Source organism: Pelodiscus sinensis, chromosome 16 (assembly GCF_049634645.1).
Source record: "Pelodiscus sinensis isolate JC-2024 chromosome 16, ASM4963464v1, whole genome shotgun sequence".
NCBI classification, from domain to species: Eukaryota; Metazoa; Chordata; order Testudines; family Trionychidae; genus Pelodiscus; species Pelodiscus sinensis.
The window spans coordinates 36,214,232-36,234,138 of record NC_134726.1 but is presented as its reverse complement, the minus strand read 5'-3'; the positions used below and the strand labels follow the sequence as shown (position 1 = coordinate 36,234,138).

General features: G+C 45.0%; 1 protein-coding gene across 4 annotated transcripts in view; it reads right to left on the bottom strand.

The window, feature by feature from the left end:
• The window catches only part of LMF1 (lipase maturation factor 1), a 438,974-nt gene that overhangs the window by 370,446 nt on the left and 48,621 nt on the right, over positions 1-19,907 (bottom strand). For 3 of the 4 annotated variants that reach the window (XM_075899802.1, XM_075899803.1, XM_014569758.3), the window contains exon 3: positions 14,049-14,059. The exons of the other annotated variant lie outside the window; for it this stretch is intronic. In XM_075899802.1, the coding sequence (XP_075755917.1) occupies positions 14,049-14,059 (11 nt within the window). The remainder of the gene's footprint in view (positions 1-14,048; positions 14,060-19,907) is intronic. 4 annotated transcript variants of the gene reach the window in all.

Genomic DNA, 19,907 nt, shown 5'->3' with positions numbered 1-19,907 from the left:
GAAGTAGAGATGTGTGACTTAACACAGTTGATAATTAGGCAGCTAAAGAGGGAGCAGGTTGAACTGACATTGATCAGCATGTGCCGCAGGCCTACAACCTAGTGCTGGGATTCCTTCCTAGCTCACAAGCAACACAGGATCAGAATTGTTCGCATGGTGTACCTTTGAGAAATGCCTATCTGCAGCAGAGAGTGGGGCTGCTAATTCCGCAAGAGCACTTTTCCCTTTGAGTCAATAGGGAACCAGGAACGTACAGTGTTAAGGAGGCGCTACGTTGCTGGAGGTGCTACTTTCAAAGAATCATAGAACACTAGAACTGGAAGGGACCTTGAAAGGCCATCAAGACCAGGCCCCTCCCTTAGCGGCAGGACCAAGTACCTTCTAGAGTTCTAGACCATCCCTGACAGATGCCTGTCTAAGATGCTCTTAAATATCTCCGGTGTTGGAGATTCCACAACCTCCCTAAACCATTAAAACCAAAGGCTGTGCATGTCAGGGGTGTGATTTGAACCCACACCTCCCAGAACACCCAATTGAGGGAAAAACAGCATCTTGAATCTAGCACCTTAGACCACTCGGCCACCCTGCCTTGCTGAAAGATACATCAGACGGAGCTCCTGACGACTTGACACCATGAAACTGCCCGTGTCACTTTTTGAAAGGAGAGGGGAGTTAATCCCATTGTCCTAGCCACACTCCATTTAGGTAATTACAATCTATCTCTCAATAATCACCCCCCCACACACAAATGATTCTGATGTTCAACATTCCCTGCCCTGTAACTCCCATGTGTTCTCCACATCATTGTTAAATAGCTGTTAACCTGCACCCAAAAGGCGTCTGTATTATGCAGGTGAGCAAAAGCCATCCCTGCCCATAGTCTGAAGAAAGCTTCCAAATCCTTTGGCACAGAAGGTTCTAATCCACAGATAAACTGAACTGAGTCCAACTGGGATGTTTGGATGTAAATCGGAACGTCCTTAAATTCGGGTACATTGTGATCAGGAGTGTTGATCCACACCTTCACTTCTCTGTTAAAATATCAGTTGTATTACATTATTAACATTTTTAAACTGCAGTGGCATTCCATCTCAATCCTAGTGTTTTTTTCCCCTCTGTCTCTTTAACAGGATGCCAGAATTGAACAGCTTCACTAACCCTCAGAATGATCCGAAGATTAAAAATACAGATCCAATTAAGCTCACAACCTTGAGTCGTGGATTCCAAACTGCCAAATCAGAAGGGCGAGGGCTGGCTTTACAAAGCACACAAGAGCAGCAAACGGTTAGTGTATGTGTGATAAGCGCTGAAGTCTTATTTCAACTCCGGTTATACGAGTTCTGTCTGCATAGTCCAACTCTGGCTAACAGGGATACTCAGATCCCCAAAAGAATCCATGCCAATTACAAAGATACCAGTGCCCTCAAAATAGCCCATGGCTCTCCATTGTTCCTTCACCAGATATGCATTAGAGCTGTAAAATCCCATTTAAAACGGTAACTGGTTAAATTACATGTTTAACCAGTTAACCAGCCCACCACATCACAGCGTGGGCAGGGACCACTGGAGCAGTTCCCTACCCGTGGCATGGCACGGCAGGTCTGGCCAGGCAGGGGGTTGCTCCAGCAAGGTCAGGCACTGGTTAACAGTTCCTGGTAAGCCTTTACCAGTAACCAGTTAACCATTCACATCCCTAATACGCATGCCTGCTAAATCCTAGAAGCTCCAAGGCCTTTTGGGAAGTCTTTTCTTTAGTGCTGCAACTGCAGAACTTGCAAGTGGGAGAGGTTGTTTGGTTGGGGGGGGGGGGGGGCAGGATTATATATAGTTTTCAACAGTACAAAGCAGTTACCTTCATGAAGATATTACCAATATCCATTTCACATTTCTATGGCACCTTTATATACCAGGGTCTCAAAATGGTGGATTGACCCAATCTCAGAGCTCCTCTGAAGCAGGCGAGATGTACAGGCAGGTGTGTGCAAGCACACATGGGCTCCACCTCTGGAGTAGGATGTACTCGTGTAGCAGAGCACAACTGACCCCTTCATTCTATAAAGGAAGACTGAAGGAAGAAGACCTATGAAGGAAGACTGAAAGAATTGGGCTTGTTTAGTTTGGGAAGCAGAAGACTAAAAGGGGACATGATAGCGGTTTTCAGGTATCTAAAAGGGTGTCAAAAGGAGGAGGGAGAAAAATTGTTCTCCTTGGCCTCTGATGCTAGGACAAGAAGCAATGGGCTTAAATGACAGCAAGGGAGGTTTAGGTTGGACATTAGGAAAAACTTCGTAACTGTCAAGGTGGTTAAACACTGGAATAAGTTGCCTAGGGAGGTTGTGGTATCTCCATCAGTGGAGATATTTAAGAACAGGTTGGATAGACATCTATCCGGGATGGTCTAGACGGTACTGGGTCCTGCAGTGGGGCAGGAGACTGGACTTGATGACCTCTCGAGGTCCCTTCCAGTTCTAGTGTTCTATGATTCTCAACACTGATGAGGAGGGTTGGACTCCATGACCCCCGAGGTGTCTTCCAACCCTCTGATTTTATGATGATTTGTAGGAAATTTGGGAAAGTCATTTATCTTCTTGGCCTCATTTTAGTCGCTCTAAAATGGGAGTAAAAATATTTACCCAGGGAGTTGCAAGGCTCAATCAAGTTGATAACTGTACTGCACTGTGAAGATCCTCGTGCTACCATATACCCCTTGTTATCACCATAGTTAATGACTCTAGTCTAGAATTAGGGATGTTAAAGGCTACCCGGGTAACCTTCCAGGGAGAAGGAAGGAACTGTGCCTGAGGACTGAAGTAATACACTCAAAACGAAACTCAGGGAAGCAACAGCGACCCAAAGATATAATGCTTTACCGTCATGTTTACCAGCTAACCAGTTAGCTGAAGCCGACCCCTACCCATGGCAGCTCAGACAGCAGGGCTGATTAAACAAATCGTTTAATCGGTTAACTCTTCTGGGTGGTGGGTGGTTTTTACATCCCTATCTAGAATCCTTTCCTGTACTATCATCAGAATGACTTTTCTCAGAGTTTGTAAAAGGAACGAGAGCACTTATAATACCCAAACGTCCTAAATCCGCAAGCTCTTTGGGACCGGAAGTATGTTTTTGTTGGGTGTGGGCAATCCTCAGCATGCTACGGGGGCTCCCACAATGCAACGAGGGATGTTAAAATGCATATATTTTTGTAAGCGTGTAACCGCTGAACGTGTAACTAGAGGCGGAGGCAGCAGGGCAGGGAGGCAGGACTCTATGCTCACAGGGAGCTTAAAAGTAGCTCCAGCCGCATAAACTCCCCACGAGCACCGGCTCCCACCTGCTGCCTCTGTATCAGAAGCAGCAGCGTGGGAGGGGAGGGAGTGGACAGCTTCACGGGAGCCAGCACACACGGGAAGCCAGCTTAAAAGCTGGCTCCCGCCTCTCCCACTCCAGGCTCATCGGTTAACTGTGTACACAACTGCACATTCAGATCCCTAAATACAGCTATTTCCTAATTTCTGGTTCACAATCTGCTCGGCTCAAAGCGCTTTTAAGGGAGAAGGAAGGAACTCTATGAGGAATGAAGGATCATTCCTACACACTGAAAGAAACCCAGGTAAGTAACAGCAGCCCAAAGAATGGAAGAAGCAGAGCGCCACAACCGGTAGCTACTGGACTGTGACGCAATCTATAAAAGTCAGTGTGGGAAAACACTTTGGTTATTCTCTTAAAGCCTGGACATACGAATGAACAAAGCCTTAGAGAACTTCATAACTTAGAGAAAACATTTTCTGACAGACCAGATGACTGGCTCCACATACTAATATTTCTATACCAAGACACAATCAAATAGCATCCCGGGCCAAACACTGGTTGCACAGATTGACTTGGCAAACCGCTGCAGAAAATTACTTGCAAGAAAATGATCTGTTTCAAAAAAGTTATGCGCTCATTCTAGCATCGCCATTTGCATCAGCCCTTGCTAAGATGTATTTTATCCCTTACATTCATTTGCATAATTGCTGCAATCAAAGACACTACTTTACAGTAATAACTTTAATGGCAGATTTTTCCCAGAGTATTCTCTTTAAAAGATACCCAGCATGTTTGGTGCGCCCGTTTTGTTAGCAAGAACAAAGAAGGCTCTGCTATATCTCATAGGAAATTACTGGGGTCGAAATGGACAGGGGCTTTTTTTGGTTTTGTTTGTGAAACTGCATGGAGGTTCACAATGTCAACGCTGAATACGCTCATAGGGGCAGCCTGTTAGTCTGCATCTGCAAAACATAATGAGGAGACCCGTGGCACTTTGGAGACTAACAGATTTATTAGGGCATGAGATTTCGTGGGTAAAACCCACTTCATCAGATGAATTGGAGTGGACGTCACAGCGCCAGGGGCGTATATATTGTGGTATGGCATTCCAGGCCACGAATCTTACTCATTTAAGGGACTGTCAACCACCTAGTTTTCAAAATGATTTCTACATGCTGGCTTTAGGGAGGAGATGCTGGCATCTTACCAGTTTAATACCTGACCTTCTAAACCCAAGTACTTGTGCATCTTCAGGTTTTCTTCTCCATTTATAGTCTAACAATAAAAAGGTTCACGAAAACATCTGACATACACAGCAACGATTCAAGGGGCACTGGAACAGCCTCGTTAGTGACTAAAGAAGATGGAGTTCCAAAGGACTCCCACAAACTAAAATGAAATTTAGAATACGTGGAGGTGACACATTTATAATTAAACATGTATATTGCAGTTCTGCTTAGAGATCTCAGCCAGGTGAGGGGCTGAACAAACACACAAGAAAGGACTGTCCTGTCTAGGGGTATGTCTACACTACCCCGCAAGTTCGAACTAGCTGGGTAATGTAGGCATACCGCACTTGCAAATGAAGCCCGGGATTTGAATTTCCCGGGCTTCATTTGCATAAGCGGGGAGCCGCCATTTTTAAATCCCCGCTGCTTCGAACCCCGTGCAGCGCAGCTACACAGGGCTCGAACTAGGTAGTTCGGACTAGGGTGCCTATTCCGAACTACCGGTACACCTCATTTCACGAGGAAGACGGGATGGCTCGAAAAAACAGGTCTTTGCGAAATCTGGCACCGTGTAGACATGCCAGATTTCGGAAAAGCCTCTTTTGAAAGAAAAGCAGAAAAAGAGACGCACATCGTGGTTTGCAATTCGTGTATCTTCTTCCGACTTCTCTTCGTTGTCGAGACGTAGCCTATGTGCCTTGCGAGAGGTCAGACAGCAGGTCAGCGGCAGTACAAAGCTGAGAAGCCACATCTTCCAATGGCCAGGCCTATCTCCTTTCCACCAGACCACACGCAGCCACGCCTCGCCGCCTTGTATGAAACCGCCCACGCTTTGCCACACTCCCTGTGAAAATCTGTGAGGAGATTTGGAACCAAAGGCCGCAAGTTGAACATTTCTGTACCTCATCTATCTGGCCTCCAAAGGACCAACCAGCCCATAAGCTCGTCTCTGGCTGGGGTCGGTGGAGAATTCTGAGGGCTACTTCAACACGGTTGAGGCTCTCAGAGAAGTCAGACCTAGATAAAGGGAAGTGGCCCCTTACTGAGAGCATAATTAAATTAAAACAAAATGTTTTTGTGAATAGGGGGGGAAAGGGGGGGCAAGAGTGTGTGTGTGGGGGGGGGGTGAATCAGACAAGCCATAAATTAAACCAGAGGATATGAATACCATGCAAGCTGCAGTGTGAGGGTTAACATGGGTCTGGAAACAGTTTAGAGAAAACCTGGTGTGGCTAGGGGCCAGTTTGAGTTTACTTGCTTTGGGCTAATCGTTTCCTTCAGGCAGGCTACTCTAGTGCACTAATAGGTTTTAATAAAAACTTCCAATTGGGCCAGTAAACCCCTCATTAAGCTGTTTTTAAAGCATGAATTTAAGAGCGGTGAGGGGAAGAGGTCACGAGGAGTATTTAATTCACAACGGCTGGCAAGAGGTGCTGTTGTGATTGAAAACACCAGAGTTCAAGTGTCCGGGGCCACATAAACATCCGACTCTGTCACTAGACCTGGTTAAGTGACAGCTTGAAAAATAGATTTAATAAGGCAGAGGGAAAAGTTTCCCACTCTTACACGAGAAAAAGGAACGCCAGATCACAATGTCAGCCCGGAAAAGGAATTATCAGCATGCAGCCACCTCCCAAAAACCAGAAATCTATCACCATATGAGGGACAAAATGGGTATTTGCAGAGATTTGCTACAGTTCTTGCAGACTGGAACTAGACTCTGCATATCTGCAAACAGAGAGCAAATTCCACAGAACTAAAAAAAAAAAAAAATCTTTCATCTCCTCTCCACCACAGTATGCCTCAGATACACTGAGGGTCACAGTAAGCTACTGCTGTAACAAGTGCTACTGTACGCTACTGTAATTCTTCTGCGCTCTTTACCCATAGACCCAACTTCTCCCTTTGATGCATCCTCTCACTCTACCACTCTGGGTTTGAACACGGCATCCAAAATAGACTGTTTTAATCAGAGTTGCACCCAAACCAGCGTTGGGCAAGCTGGGGTCCAGATGCAACTATTCCAGTCGAGGCCCACCTCCAGTTTTAATTAAAATGGCTTACAGCTGTGCTGCATTTCAGTTTACGCTTTGGAATAAGGCTGATATGGCTTCTCCCTCATGCCTGCAACTTAACCACATTCTTTCTTCCATGCCCACAACAACGCTAATGGATACTGGAGGACAAATAAGAAATAAACTTGGCTCTCTTATGCAGATAGAATATTCCGACTCTTTCTGCAGAAACACTCCCAAAGGAAATGTGCCTTAATCCAGCACAGGAACATCCAAAACTCTACCCATGCACTTTAACATTTCATTTTATGTCAATGCAAATCTAAAATTCAAGATCCCTGAAGACCTTTTAAAAGAAATTCCTCCTCTCAGAACAATTTGCATTGAAGTTAAGCACAAGTGAGGATTTTACCAGGAGTGGAGAATTATGGCTCTCAACTTTTTATTCCTCCTCCTTTAATCAAACACTTCATCTGAAAAGATGAAATAACAAGACTGCCGAGATAGAACATAACATCTGGAGCAGGCATAAGCATGGCCTTATTCAATTGCAATGCTGCGTTTGCAAGGAAGGTAAGAAGAAATGCAAACTGAAGAGTAAATACAATGAAGTTCTAATGGTCTGCCCTCTCCACCAGAATTTACTAAGGTTTTCTGCAAAACTGAAAATTCATACCCTAATAATACATATTCAACGTCAACTGTACAGGTCACTTACAGGGATTGTGAAAACTAGACTCTGAACTCTCTCCAAGGAACCATTTATTTTGGCTTTAAATTCGGAGTTCTTTCTGCATCAAGAATCAAACCAGATAAATTGGTCGTCCCCCCCGCCCCGGTCTATCAATTAAGGGCCACGTTGATAACTGCACACAATTCCTGAAAGACAAATATCTGCTTTTTTGCCTTCGACAGCTCCAAGTGTTCCTTGCAAAAAAAGCAAAAATGCTACTCCAAAAAGGTATCTTATTACATGGAGATAGGTTTGCATGGAAGCTATCCACCCTCCCCCCAAAAAATGGCATCTTCCTGACCTATGTATTAGTGTAGTCGATTAGCCAATTAACGGAGGAGCAAAAGCTTATAGGTTAATGCTATAGACAACACACATTTCCCTCCCCCACCTGCCAGTAAATTTTTTAGCAGGCTGGCCAGCAGCCCGGCTCCGTCCTGGCTTGTGATGGGTCCGGTAGCTCAGACCAACCCCCAGACGGGGCTGCTGCCACCCCACACTGCTGCCTCTTTACCAGAGGCAGCAGCACAGGGCGACAGGTCCACGAAGGGAGCTGGTTTTTAAACTCCAGTGCAGAGTGGCAGGGGGCTCCTCAGGAGTGAGGCCGGAGCGCACTGGCTGCCGGGAACTATAGAATGGTCAACTAACCGAAAAGAATTCATGAGGTTACTCGACTATTCAATTAACCGATATTTAACATCCCTACTGTGGTCTGCAGGGAGACGTCCTTTACAAATCCACTGGAGGCTTCCAACCTTCCTCTATTGGTGACTGTTTTCCCACCCCACTGACTTCTCATTCTGCCGGCATTTCCCCAGCAATAAGCAACATGATGCCATGTGTTAGCCTATCAAATTGCTGATTCAATTTCTGGGATGGCAAGACAAATGAAACAAAGCCTACACAGAGCCCGCATCTCAGTGTGGCACCTCTTTCATTGGTCCACTTTAGAGCAGAGGTGAGATAAACACACCAGTGGTAAAAAAATCGCTGTGTTCGTCCACTGAAATCAGACTCCAAATGAAAAAAAACCACCCATGTACGGGATTAGTTTAGGAGACTCGTAATGGGATTTGGAGTGATGAGAATCATAGAAATGTAGGACTGGAAGGAACTTGGAGAGGCCATCTAATCTAGTCCCCTGCATTGAGGCAGAACTAAGTACACCTGAACCTCCATAATCTGGGTGCCCTTGATCCGGGAACACCCGTGAGTCGGAGGCTAGCAGAGGGAGGCGGAAGTGACTCTACACGCTGCTGCTCTCCCTTCCCACAGCTGGGGGAACGGCAGTGCAGGGAAACATTGGTCTGGGCAATTTACCACGCTCCTCTTTCATAGAATCCTAGGGCTGGAAGAGACCTCAGGAGGTCATCAAGTCCAGCCCCCTGCCCAAGGCAGGACCAATCCCAACTCAATCAACCCAGCCAGGGCTTTGTCAAGCTGAGACTTAAACACCTCCAGGGATGGAGATTCCACCACCTCCCTAGGGAACCCATCCCAGCGCTTCCCCACCCTCCTAGGGAAATAGTTTTTCCTAATATCCAACCTGGACCTCCCCCACTGCAACTTGAGACCATTGCTCCTTGTTCTGTCATCTGCCACTACTGGGAACAGCCTCTCACCAGCCTCTTTGGAACTTCCCTTCAGGAAGTTAAAGGCTGCTCTCAAATCCCCCCTCACTCTTCTCTTCTGCAGACTAAATAGCCCAAATCCCTCAGCCTCTCCTCATAGGTCATGTGCTCCAGCCCCCTCATCATTTTGATTGCCCTCCGCATTTTGGTTGCCCTTTTATGAACTTGGCAAATATTATGTCCAGTGTGCCCTGTAAACGGAGTGCTTTGCGTAGCTGTTCAGGAGAGATTCAAATGACACCCTGCAGAGCGTCTGCAGCTAAGTTTTGTTTCTACTGGTGGTGCACATTAACACATGCTTCAGTGCGCATACAATTATTCCACGCATGGAAAAATCCACACGTGGATGGAAAAGATTAGAGCGAACATTGGTTAAGAACAGCCAGCGTGGATTTGTAAAGAACAAATCATGTCAAACCAATCTGATAGGATAACGAGTCTTGTGGATAAGGGAGAAGCGGTGGATGTGGTATACCTAGACTTTGGTAAGGCGTTTGATACGGTCTCACATGATATTCTTATCAATAAACTAGGTAAATACAACTTAGATGGGGCTACTATAAGGTGGGTGCATAATTGGCTGGATAACCGTACTCAGAAAGAAGTTATTAATGGTTCACAATCCTGCTGGGAGGGCATAACAAGTGGGGTTCCGCAGGGGTCTGTTTTGGGACCGGCTCTGTACAATATCTTCATCAATGATTTAGATATTAGTATAGAAAGTACGCTTATTAAGACTGCAGATAAAACCAACCTGGGAGGGGTTGCGACTAATCTGCAGGATAGGGTCATAATTCAAAATGACCTGGACAAATTGGAGAAATGGTCTGAGGTAAATAGGATGAAGTTTAATAAGAACAAATGAAAAGTGCTCCACATAGGAAGGAACAATCAGTTTCATACATACAGAATGGGAAGCGATGGTCTGGGAAGGAGTACGGCAGAAAGGAATCTAGGGGTTATAGCAGACCATAACTTGAATATGAGTCAGCAGTATGATGCTGTTGAAAATAAAGCATACACGATTCTGGGATGCATTAACAGGTGTGTTGTGAGCAAGACACGAGAAGTCATTCTTCCGCTCTACTCTGAGCTGGTTAGGCCTCAATTGGAGTATTGTGTCCAGTTCTGGGCACCGCATTTCAAGAACAATGTGGAGAAACTGGAGAGGGTCCAGAGAAGAGCAACGAGAATGATTAAAGGTCTAGAGAACATGACCTAAGAGGGAAGTCTGAAGGAATTGGGTTTGTTTATTTTAGAAAAGAGAAGACTGAGGGGGGACATGGTATCTAAATGGGTGTCATAAGGAGGAGGGAGAAAACTTGTCCATCTTGGCCTCTGAGGATAGAACAAGAAGCAAGGGGCTTAAACTGCAGCAAGGGAGGTTTAGGTTGGACATTAGGAAAAAGTTCCTAACTCTCAGGGTAATCAAACACTGGAATAAATTGCCCAGGGAGGTTGTGGAATCTCCATCTGTGGAGATATTGAAGAGTAGGTTAGATAAATGTCTATCAGGGATGGTCTAGACAGTATTTGGTCCTGCCATGAGGGCAGGGGATGACCTCTCGAGGTCCCTTCCAGTCCTAGTATTCTATGATAAGTCTCTCTCAGTCTTCTCTTCTGCAGACTAAACAACCCCCATTTTTTTCAGAAAAAAACAACAAATGGTCTGGTAGCACTTTAGAGACTAACAAAACATGTAGATCAGTGATTCCCAAACTTTTTGGCATCACGCCAACCTTTTTGATTTTTGAAAAACCCTCATGCCCCTCCCCCCAAATAGCAGCAAAACTTGTTGAGCAAAAAACAAAAAAAGGAACAGAACAGGGTAGCAAAACTTGATGGGGAGGAAGCTGAGAGCAGAACAGCGACCCCGCCTGTTCACAACAGCCTTCGGAATAATCTACCGCCGAGCAGCAGCGGAGAGTTAAAATGAACCAGAAAGCAGCTTAGAGTTCAGGTACGCTCACAGGGTGGTGTGGGAGAACCTTTCAGTGTGCTACCTGAGGCGCAAAGGACTTCAGAGTCCCCGTCCTCCACCACCGACTCCCTAAAATTCCTTTAAATCTGAAGTCATCACTTTTGAACAAAAACAAAGGCCAAAGAATTCCTGAAACGCCACCCTGTTTCAGAACAGGGCTAATTTCCCAGGCTGCGGCAGTCCGGGGTTTGCATGGTAACATATTCCTTTCCCCTTTTAACACTAAATAGCAAAACGCAAGCCCATGCACTGCGAAGGCGGCAGTGTGTCTATTTCACAGTTCATTGCCTGAAGCGAGGAGTGTTTTTAATAACTGTGTTACCTGACAGCCATAAAGAGAGCAAAGAGCAAAACCTGCGGCAATACCAGTTGATCCTATTTGGCCTAACAGCTTGTGGTTGTTTCCAACTCTTGCCAGAGGCTTGAGTTCTTTAAAATTCATAGGGACAGCCTGCAGTTTTCAAGGAGGCTACCAAAATCCATCCTAAGATGTAAAAAAAAAAAAAGAGGGAGAAGAAGCAGCACACTTCCTGCAGGAGAACAGCAATGGTCAGCATTTACAAAGATCACTCCGGGAATTTTCCAAGTTAATTCTTTGAAGTAGATGCTACCAAAATGTGGAACAGCTTTCAAAGCTCAGCAATTTTTAATGTATTTCGGCAGCAAAAGAAATGGATCACAAGGTTGTTGTTTCAACTATATTATAACAAAAATATTGTGGTTTTCCTGTGCCCTCACAAAAGTAGCTTACGATTTACATCTCATTCATCTTATTCAGAAATAGCATTTTATCCAAAAATGAAAAGAGAGATCCCACTGCGTACAAAGGACTTGATTAACCAGAGCAGGGTGTTTGTCCGTGCAGGAGATAATGCAGACAGTCAACGCTTTTGATAGCAATGAGTTTCCGCTACAACCAATAAAGAAACGGGTAAAAATACAGAAGACGACAAGAGGAGCTCAAACTGTGCTCGGGGTCCTCGGTAACTTTATGGAAGTAATCAGGTATTTAACAAATCTTAAATAAGAAAAACAGTTACCACCATCCAAATTTAAACTGGACCAAGAGGAGTTATCTAAAAGAGAGCTGGCGAGGTTTACGTGCAAGTAAATAAGGGTATGTCTACACTACCCCCCTAGTTCGAACTAGGGGGGGTAATGTAGTCATACGGAGTTGCAAACGAAGCCCGGGATTTGACTTTCCCAGGATTCATTTGCATAAAGCCGGCCGGCGCCATTTTTAAATGCCGGCTAGGTCGGACCCTGTGCCGCGTGGCTACACGCGGCACGGACCAGCTAGTTCGGATTAGTTCGGAACGAGGTGTACAGCTAGTTCGGATTAGGAGGCCTAATCCAAACTAGCTAGTTCATGCCGCGTGTAGCCGCGCGGCACGGGGTTCGAACGAGCAGGGATTTAAAAATGGTGCCGGCCGGCTTTATGCAAATGAAGCCCAGGAAATTCAAATCCCGGGCTTCATTTGCAACTCTGTATGACTATATTACCCCCCCTAGTTCGAACTAGGGGGGTAGTGTATACATACCCTAACAGATGTAGAAAGTAATATTTCTTCCCAATTCTTCAGCTTTCCATAGCCCAGACTGTCATGCCGGATGGTGGCTACTTATGTCCCATAGGCTGTTTCTAGTTTTATCTAGTTGTATTCCCTCTTCTAATCAAATAAAATTCTGGTTGGATCTCCCTGAACAGTCCCACACGAGGGATTTTACAGGACTGGGGAGGTCAATTCCGGCCCCTCTGCTGATGGATTCCAGGTTCTTCCAGGATCCATCAGTAGTCGGCCTGGCTCCCCTCCAGGATCCATGCCCCTACCTGACTCCTCTGCCGGTCGGTCTGGCTCCTGTCCTGGCCACCAGCCTGGCCCCGGACCCCGAGCAGGGCTGTGCCGTCGGCCCTGGTGCCAGGCAGGCTTTGTGCCTCCGACTGGACTGGGTTGCTTGGTCTGGCCCCGGTCTCCACCACGCATCCCTTCCTGGGAGGGCTCTGCTGCTGGGTCCATCCCTGGCCACCAGACGCTGTCCACTCCTTGCCTCCAGGCTGGCTGCAATGCCAGCCCCAGGCTCTTAGCTCCTCCCCCACAGGCTCTCTGGCCCTGTAACAACCATGGTCAGGACCAAGAGTCCCACACTACAGAGGTTCAACCTCTAATGAGCAAGTAAAGGAGGACTCAATGCACTGAAAGGGGACAAAGGAGTCTTCTGTCAGTTCTGAGGAGTAGTTGATCATACATATATAATGTATTTCGGTAAGGATACTTAACCCTCGGAAAGGTGTCCGTTCAAAGCTCTGTATGGACATTAATCCATCCCCTGACCTCTCTGAAGTAGTATTTGCCTTTCACGGCAAGAGAAAAAGGGCTTGTCTTCTCTGCCACAGAGATCCATGCTGAGGCAGTGGATCTTCTGGCATTCAATTTAGCCGGTCTAGTAAAGACCAGTCAAATCAAACGCAGAGGGTGGCCCCCCGTCAACCACAGTCGCGAGGAGTAAGAAAAGTTAACGGGAGCATTTCTCCCATAAACCTCTCGCTGTAGGGCTGCCCCAGAAAATCAGTGTGAGGTACATCGACTCCAGCTATGCAACTGTCATCGCTGGAAACACGTATCTTAGATCAATTTTGTCCGCCCATGGAGACCTGGCCTGAGGCAGAGGAGAAATAGCTTCCCTAGAGTCATACAAGTCACTGGCAGAGTTGGGTCTCAAAATTTCCCCAAGACGCATTCATTATCCAGCCCATGGTCTTACTATCCATCTCAGACCTGATTTACCCCTAGGCATTGTCATGGTCAAAAAATGAGCTCATAGCAACTGTGGTCATGTGACATGTCCAGGAGAAATTACAATTAGACCAACCTACAAGACTTCCTTTATCAAATACAGGATCTTTCACTCAGTCTATTTCAACACAGACATCAGTTCAGTTCAATTTTCCGTTGCTTAAGGTAAGTAAAGAATATACAGAAGATTTCTTTAAGTTTCATAAAAGACTGGGATAATCGTAACTATAATATTCTTTTGGAAAAAGGAAGCGAGAGAGAGAGAGAGAGAGAGAATAATTTAAAAGCTACCTACCCACAAAAGGAACCAATAAATAATTAGTGCCGATATTTTTTCTGATTTATATTCACTTACCGAAGGAATACCTGCAAAATAAAATGAGAAAAATTAAAATCTAGGCTCATCAGTATTATAGACCTTTCTCTCAATTTATTTTTCTCTCACATGAACTCTGATTTTCAAAATGTCAACAGCAATTCCTCTGTACTAATGTCAACGTTTAATACCTAAGGTAACAAATAAACTAATGGTGAATTTCTACTCACAGTGGCTAGAGAAGTAGGTCTTTGCCCACGGAAATTTATGTCTAAATAAATCAGTTAGTCTGTAAGGTGCCACGGGACTCCTTGTGGTTTGTATGGATACAGACTAACACCACCCTGATACTAGAGGCTAGAAATGTGTATAAATACTGAATGTGTGTCCAATCACCAATTATTTATTTAGGTGTAAAGTAATTAAGTTGTCTGTGCAAGGCTCCATGCTCCCTAAAATAATCATAAAAATGAATGCAATTAAATTAAACCTCCACAGCTTTGAAATCAGGTCTATTGAAATTTGGCAGGCCAGCCACCGACCCCTCCGTCACCTAGGAAACACACCCTCATCCTACTCCACAGGCCTTCTCCCACAGGTATCTTTTACAGCACGTCTGAAAATTAGTCTGTTTTAGCCTGGGCAGGTGGGGAGGACAATTATACAATCTCAGGGCCCTTACAGAGGACACACTGGCAGCTGCCTTTTCTTTTATCGTACAGGGAATCCAGCATGAGCATCCAGAGAGTAACACTGCAGTGAAGAAAGAAAGACTAGTCCCTACCGAATTCTACTCCCTACTTCCATGCGCTTTCCTAGAATCACAGGGTTGGAAGAGACCCCAGGAGGCCATCAAGTCCAACCCCCTGCTCAAAGCAGGCCCAATCCCAACTAAATCATCCCAGCCAGGATTTTGTCAAGGGTATTCCCTCCGTGCCTCAGTTTTACCATATGCGAAATAGCAGTAATGCTTCCTTGTGGTGCTCTCTGAGAAAGAGATACATTTAGAGCACCATCCAAATATTTTTAGTCACAAAAATGTGGCGTCTTGCTAATGAGTGGGGAACATGTACATCCTGTCGAAGCTAATTTATCAAGGTTGGCAGGTTTCCAGAATGAGACAAGATGAAATGTATTTATTATTCTTGTGTCTGGGTTTAATGGCGGAACAAGCCACAGGCGGGAATGGAGATACTGCACTGTTCCCCAGGTCTGCAAAGATGGTCTGGGATGAAAAAAGATACTCAGTATTACAGGAGTGCCCAGGGCCAGATTAAGGGCGGGGGAGGCTAGCTGGGAAGCTGCCTGGGGCACCAACCTATGGGGGGCACCTGATGGCAGCTGTAAGGGGCACTGCGCGCCTGGTCGCATGGCGCCCCTTAGAGCTGCCATCAGGTGCCGCACGCCCGATTGCAGCTGTAAGGTGCGTAGCGTACCAGGGGGCTTTACTAAGCAACCATTTTCAGAGTCTAAAGGATATCAATGTAAAGCCAATAGCCATTCATCACAGGTGGATTTCGTACTCGGTTGATTTGAATTTTTTAAGCAAACAACAGGAGTTCCTCAAACACTCCAGCTGCTATGGGATGTGCGATATGAATGGTGCTAACGAGAGCTGATTGGAAAGCGGCGCGTCCCTTCCGCAGGCAATTACAACATCTCAAATTGGATGTTCAACACACACTGGAACAAAAGCCACAATTAAAGAAGTTTCCCATAAGAATGAAAATGCCAAACTCAATATGACGTGAAACCATTCCACATTTCCTTTTGAGAAGCCACCCGCAATTTTTTTTGACTCATTCTTGACTTATTTGCTAACGAGCACACATCTTAAAAAACTATGATTTTGGTTATACTCAAGTCAAACTAAAACATTTTGACAAAAACTAAAACTAAACAAAGAAGCTGAAACAATTCAATCATTCATTTCAACTTTTTCCCCTTCAAAATGTCCTAAAAGCAATGCATTCCCATGAAATATTTTGATTCCCGTGAAACTGCAATTTCTGACAGTAAAAACGCTGAGCACACTAGCTCAAGGGGGCTTGCATGAGTCTGTTTCCTGGAATGGAGAGGCTTAATGCCCAGGTATAACACACACATACTCAACTGGACTAGAAAAGTGGGTAAATGCTGGCGGTATCATAGTGCTGCTTTCAGAAACATGGTTTCTCCTGGGGATGCAAAATCCAGTTTAATTGGTTAACTGGTTAAATGTTAAGTTTAACAGGTTAAACAACTAAACAGGAGGGCAGACGGGGGGGACTGCGGACAGGGGGGAGCAGTCTCCCTGCCATGAATGGAGGCTGTGGCGGTGGGGCTGGAGCACTCCTCCCCGCAGTGGGTCCCCTAGGGCTGAAGCAGCCCCCGCCCACTGGAGGCGGAGGCATTGCTCCAATCCCTAACAGTTAATCAGTTAACCATTAGCATCCCTAGTTTCTTCTGTGGTTTTCACTCCCATTTAAGTACAATTAAAACTGGGATTTATTTTATTTATTTAAAATATTGTTACCCCGGCTCTCTATTTAAAATAGTCGAGGCGACTTACAATTAATTTGTAAAACAATGCAATATACAGGTTGAACTTCCCTAGTCCGGCACCCTCGGGACCTGACTGGTCCGAAACAGAGAACTTTCCGGACCAGAGGAGGTCAATATCGTCTAGCAGCATTACCAACACTTCCACTGCTGACTGGCTCTTTGAGGACATTTAGGAGTAAATTAGAGCAAAATAACAGCACAGAATGCGGAGAACTAGGATTGGTGGTTGTAAACAAATTTTATGGGACTGAAAGAAACTTAGCCCTTCCCAAGAAAAGTGGACATCCAGCTCACTAAAATAATTCCAGACCACAGATGTTTCTGGACCAAAGAGTTCAGGACTAGTGAGGTTCAACTTGTATCACATACCGCTTTTTTTAAGACCAAATATGAAATGAGAAAAGTTTAAAAAAAAATTGTGTGCTACTGGCCCGCATCCTACTCTGATGTGTACAAGTTTACTCTTATACGCATGTGCACACAGACACACGCTTCCAGCACCTATAAAATCAATCAACCCAAGCATTTTATTGCAGATTTAAACAACATTTTCACACAGGGCTACTGGTGCCTAGACACCCTTATTTTAAAAAGCACAATATGTTTTAACATTCTTAATAAAAGTGGTTCTTTATAAAAGATATCTGTCGGAAAGGGCAACTCTACTTCACTGCACTCCACCAGAAATTTGGTGCAGTTAAATATAAACTTGTATGAACGATTCCTTTTTCCTTGGCAGATGTAAAGAACCCCCCGAGGCCCGTTCCAAAAAACACACAATCAGGAATTAATAAAAAATTGTATTCTTTTCAACCACATTAAGTTTTCTGACGTGTGTCTGTTGCTGATTACATCAATCTAGACTCCATAACTTGTCATGTGATGACAGGCAAACACTTGTGAATTTATTTCTCTGAAGAAGCTCGTGATGCAAATGCCAAGGAAACTAAACCGAATGGCTCACTATGAGTTCATGAACACAGCGGGGTGTCTCATGGAAATGTCAAGGCCCAAACGACAGGAAGGTACCTAAAGCTCATTGACTTTGAACAGGAATCTGGGGGCTTACCTACCATTTTGGTTTTTGAAAAAATTTCCTCCTTACCAACACAGGACTCTTTTTTACATAGTGCTTTCTTCTGCCTCCTTAGAATTTGGCAGAAATGTTTAATAAAAACAGATTACAGAAAAAAGAGAGTTAAGTAAAAGAGTGGGTTTGGTTTTGCAAATTGCAACAGTGAATCATTTTCGGTCTGCAGATTGTCAGGACTGGGAATATCACAAACTCAAGATACTATTTTCAGTTCCTGGTGTATGGATTACATAAATCACATTATATTTCTTTTCCCTAACTGGATGAATTATGTCATTAGGCAACACCATGTGAATTACCTATTTAAACGCAAAATGGCAAATTGTGACTTTTACAATTGAACATACAGTCAAAACGTATTGTTAAGCAAATACGTGAGTTAAAATAGTGCTAATCACGCTGGAGTACTGCAAAATTCATGGAACACAGAAAGGGTATGAACATGTTTTTAATTAAATTTGCCTTAGATGAAAACATTCATGAAAGAAACCAAACATTCCAATATTTATACATCTGTTGTTGCTACAATTCAGTGAACTTGGAAATGCAACATTTTCCACACAAAACAAATTATATGGATAGCTAATTGGACATTGCTCCGTCTTTCGATAATTGGTTTTGTTTAAATATACAAACCTGACTAACCTACAGCCATATTCAGATCTATCCCATGGTGGTGACCTTCAGTAACGGAAGCACTAGATAACCTTCATAAAAGGAAGTGTAGACTCAGGAATGGATTTGAGGTTTCCAAAGTATTTTATTAGGAAATACATGAGTGTGCAGCAAAAGTCACCTGTCTCCGCTAGGAATGTGAATGACTAGTCGATAAGCATTTGCTTATCGGCCAGTCGACACACTAATCTACTAATCGCTTCCCCCCTCCCTTGCTGCCTCTATCAGAAAGAGGCAGTGCCGGGGAAGAGGAGGGGGTGCTTCAAAGCGGCAGCGCCGTGTGGAGCCCGGGGTCTGCCGCTTTGATACGCCGTGTGCAGCCCAGTCCTCAACAGGCCCCAGGCTACACACGGCATTTCAAAGCAGCAGCGCCACATGGAGCCCGGGACCAGCTGGGGACTCAGAATAAAAGAGTCAGAGTCCTCCGCTGGCCCTGGGCTCCATGCGGCACTGCCGCTGTGAAACGCCTCTTGCTACACTTCAAAGGCGGAGGCACCCTTATTGACTAATCGATGCAAATTGCACTGACTATTCAATTAGCCCATTAATCTAAATGTAACATCCTTAATCTCCATGCTGTAAAGGTACTCTGCATTTAATGTGGTATAACCCAAGTTACCATTCACTGTGATTAGCACTAGCCCCTCACCATCTATTTAGAAGGTGATGCAATCTGGTAGGGACGATTTGCAAACTCGGCCAAAACTTGTAATCTCATCCCCCAAAAAATCCTGTCAAATTAAATTAACGTATTTCCCAACACTCATGCTGATTTTCATCACATTATCTCTTTTCCTTCTTTACTGATCCAGTCCTGCACCAGCTGCTCCATTAGCTTTCCTGGGACGGATGTCAGACTAAAAGGCCCATAATTGGCCCAGTCCTCCTCCTTACTTTTTTAGAAAAGAAAATTGCCTTACATTAGTTTTCTTCCAGTCTTCTGGAACCTCCTCAGCACTCCAAGAACCTACTGAAAATAACCAGTAATGAGTTTCCCCAGCCAGCCCTTGTAAAACTCTTGGGTGCAAGTTACCCGCACCTGCTTATTTTAAACTGTCTAACTTCGGCAGTTTTTGTTTGACATCCTCCAGAGACACTAGTGGAATGGAAAGAATGTTATCACACATCCTTTGGGGCTTTCCGTGTGCTCCTTGGGTCAGAAGCAGGATCATCCCTGAAATACTGTCATCCGAAACAAGGTATATCATAGGGATGTAAGTGACTAGTCGACTAGTCGCTTCCCCCCTCCCGCTTGCCGCCTCTATCAGAAAGAGAAAGCCGGGGGGGAGCAGGAGCCAGTGCTGGGGGGAGCCAGCTTAAAAGCCGTTTCCCCCCAGCACCGTCTTGGAGGGGGCAGGGGACGGGGAGTCACATCAGGAAACGGCAAGAGCCGTGATTCTGCTTTTGATTCTGCTTCCCTACCAGGCTCTTGTATATTTCAAAAGCAGAAGCCCCACTTTCCATGGGGCTTCCGCTTTTCAACTGTAGCAAGAGCCCGGTAGGGCTCTTGCTACAGTTCAATGGCAGAGGCGTCCTTATAGATTAATCAAATAGTCAATGGAAATCCCAACGACTATTTGATTCGT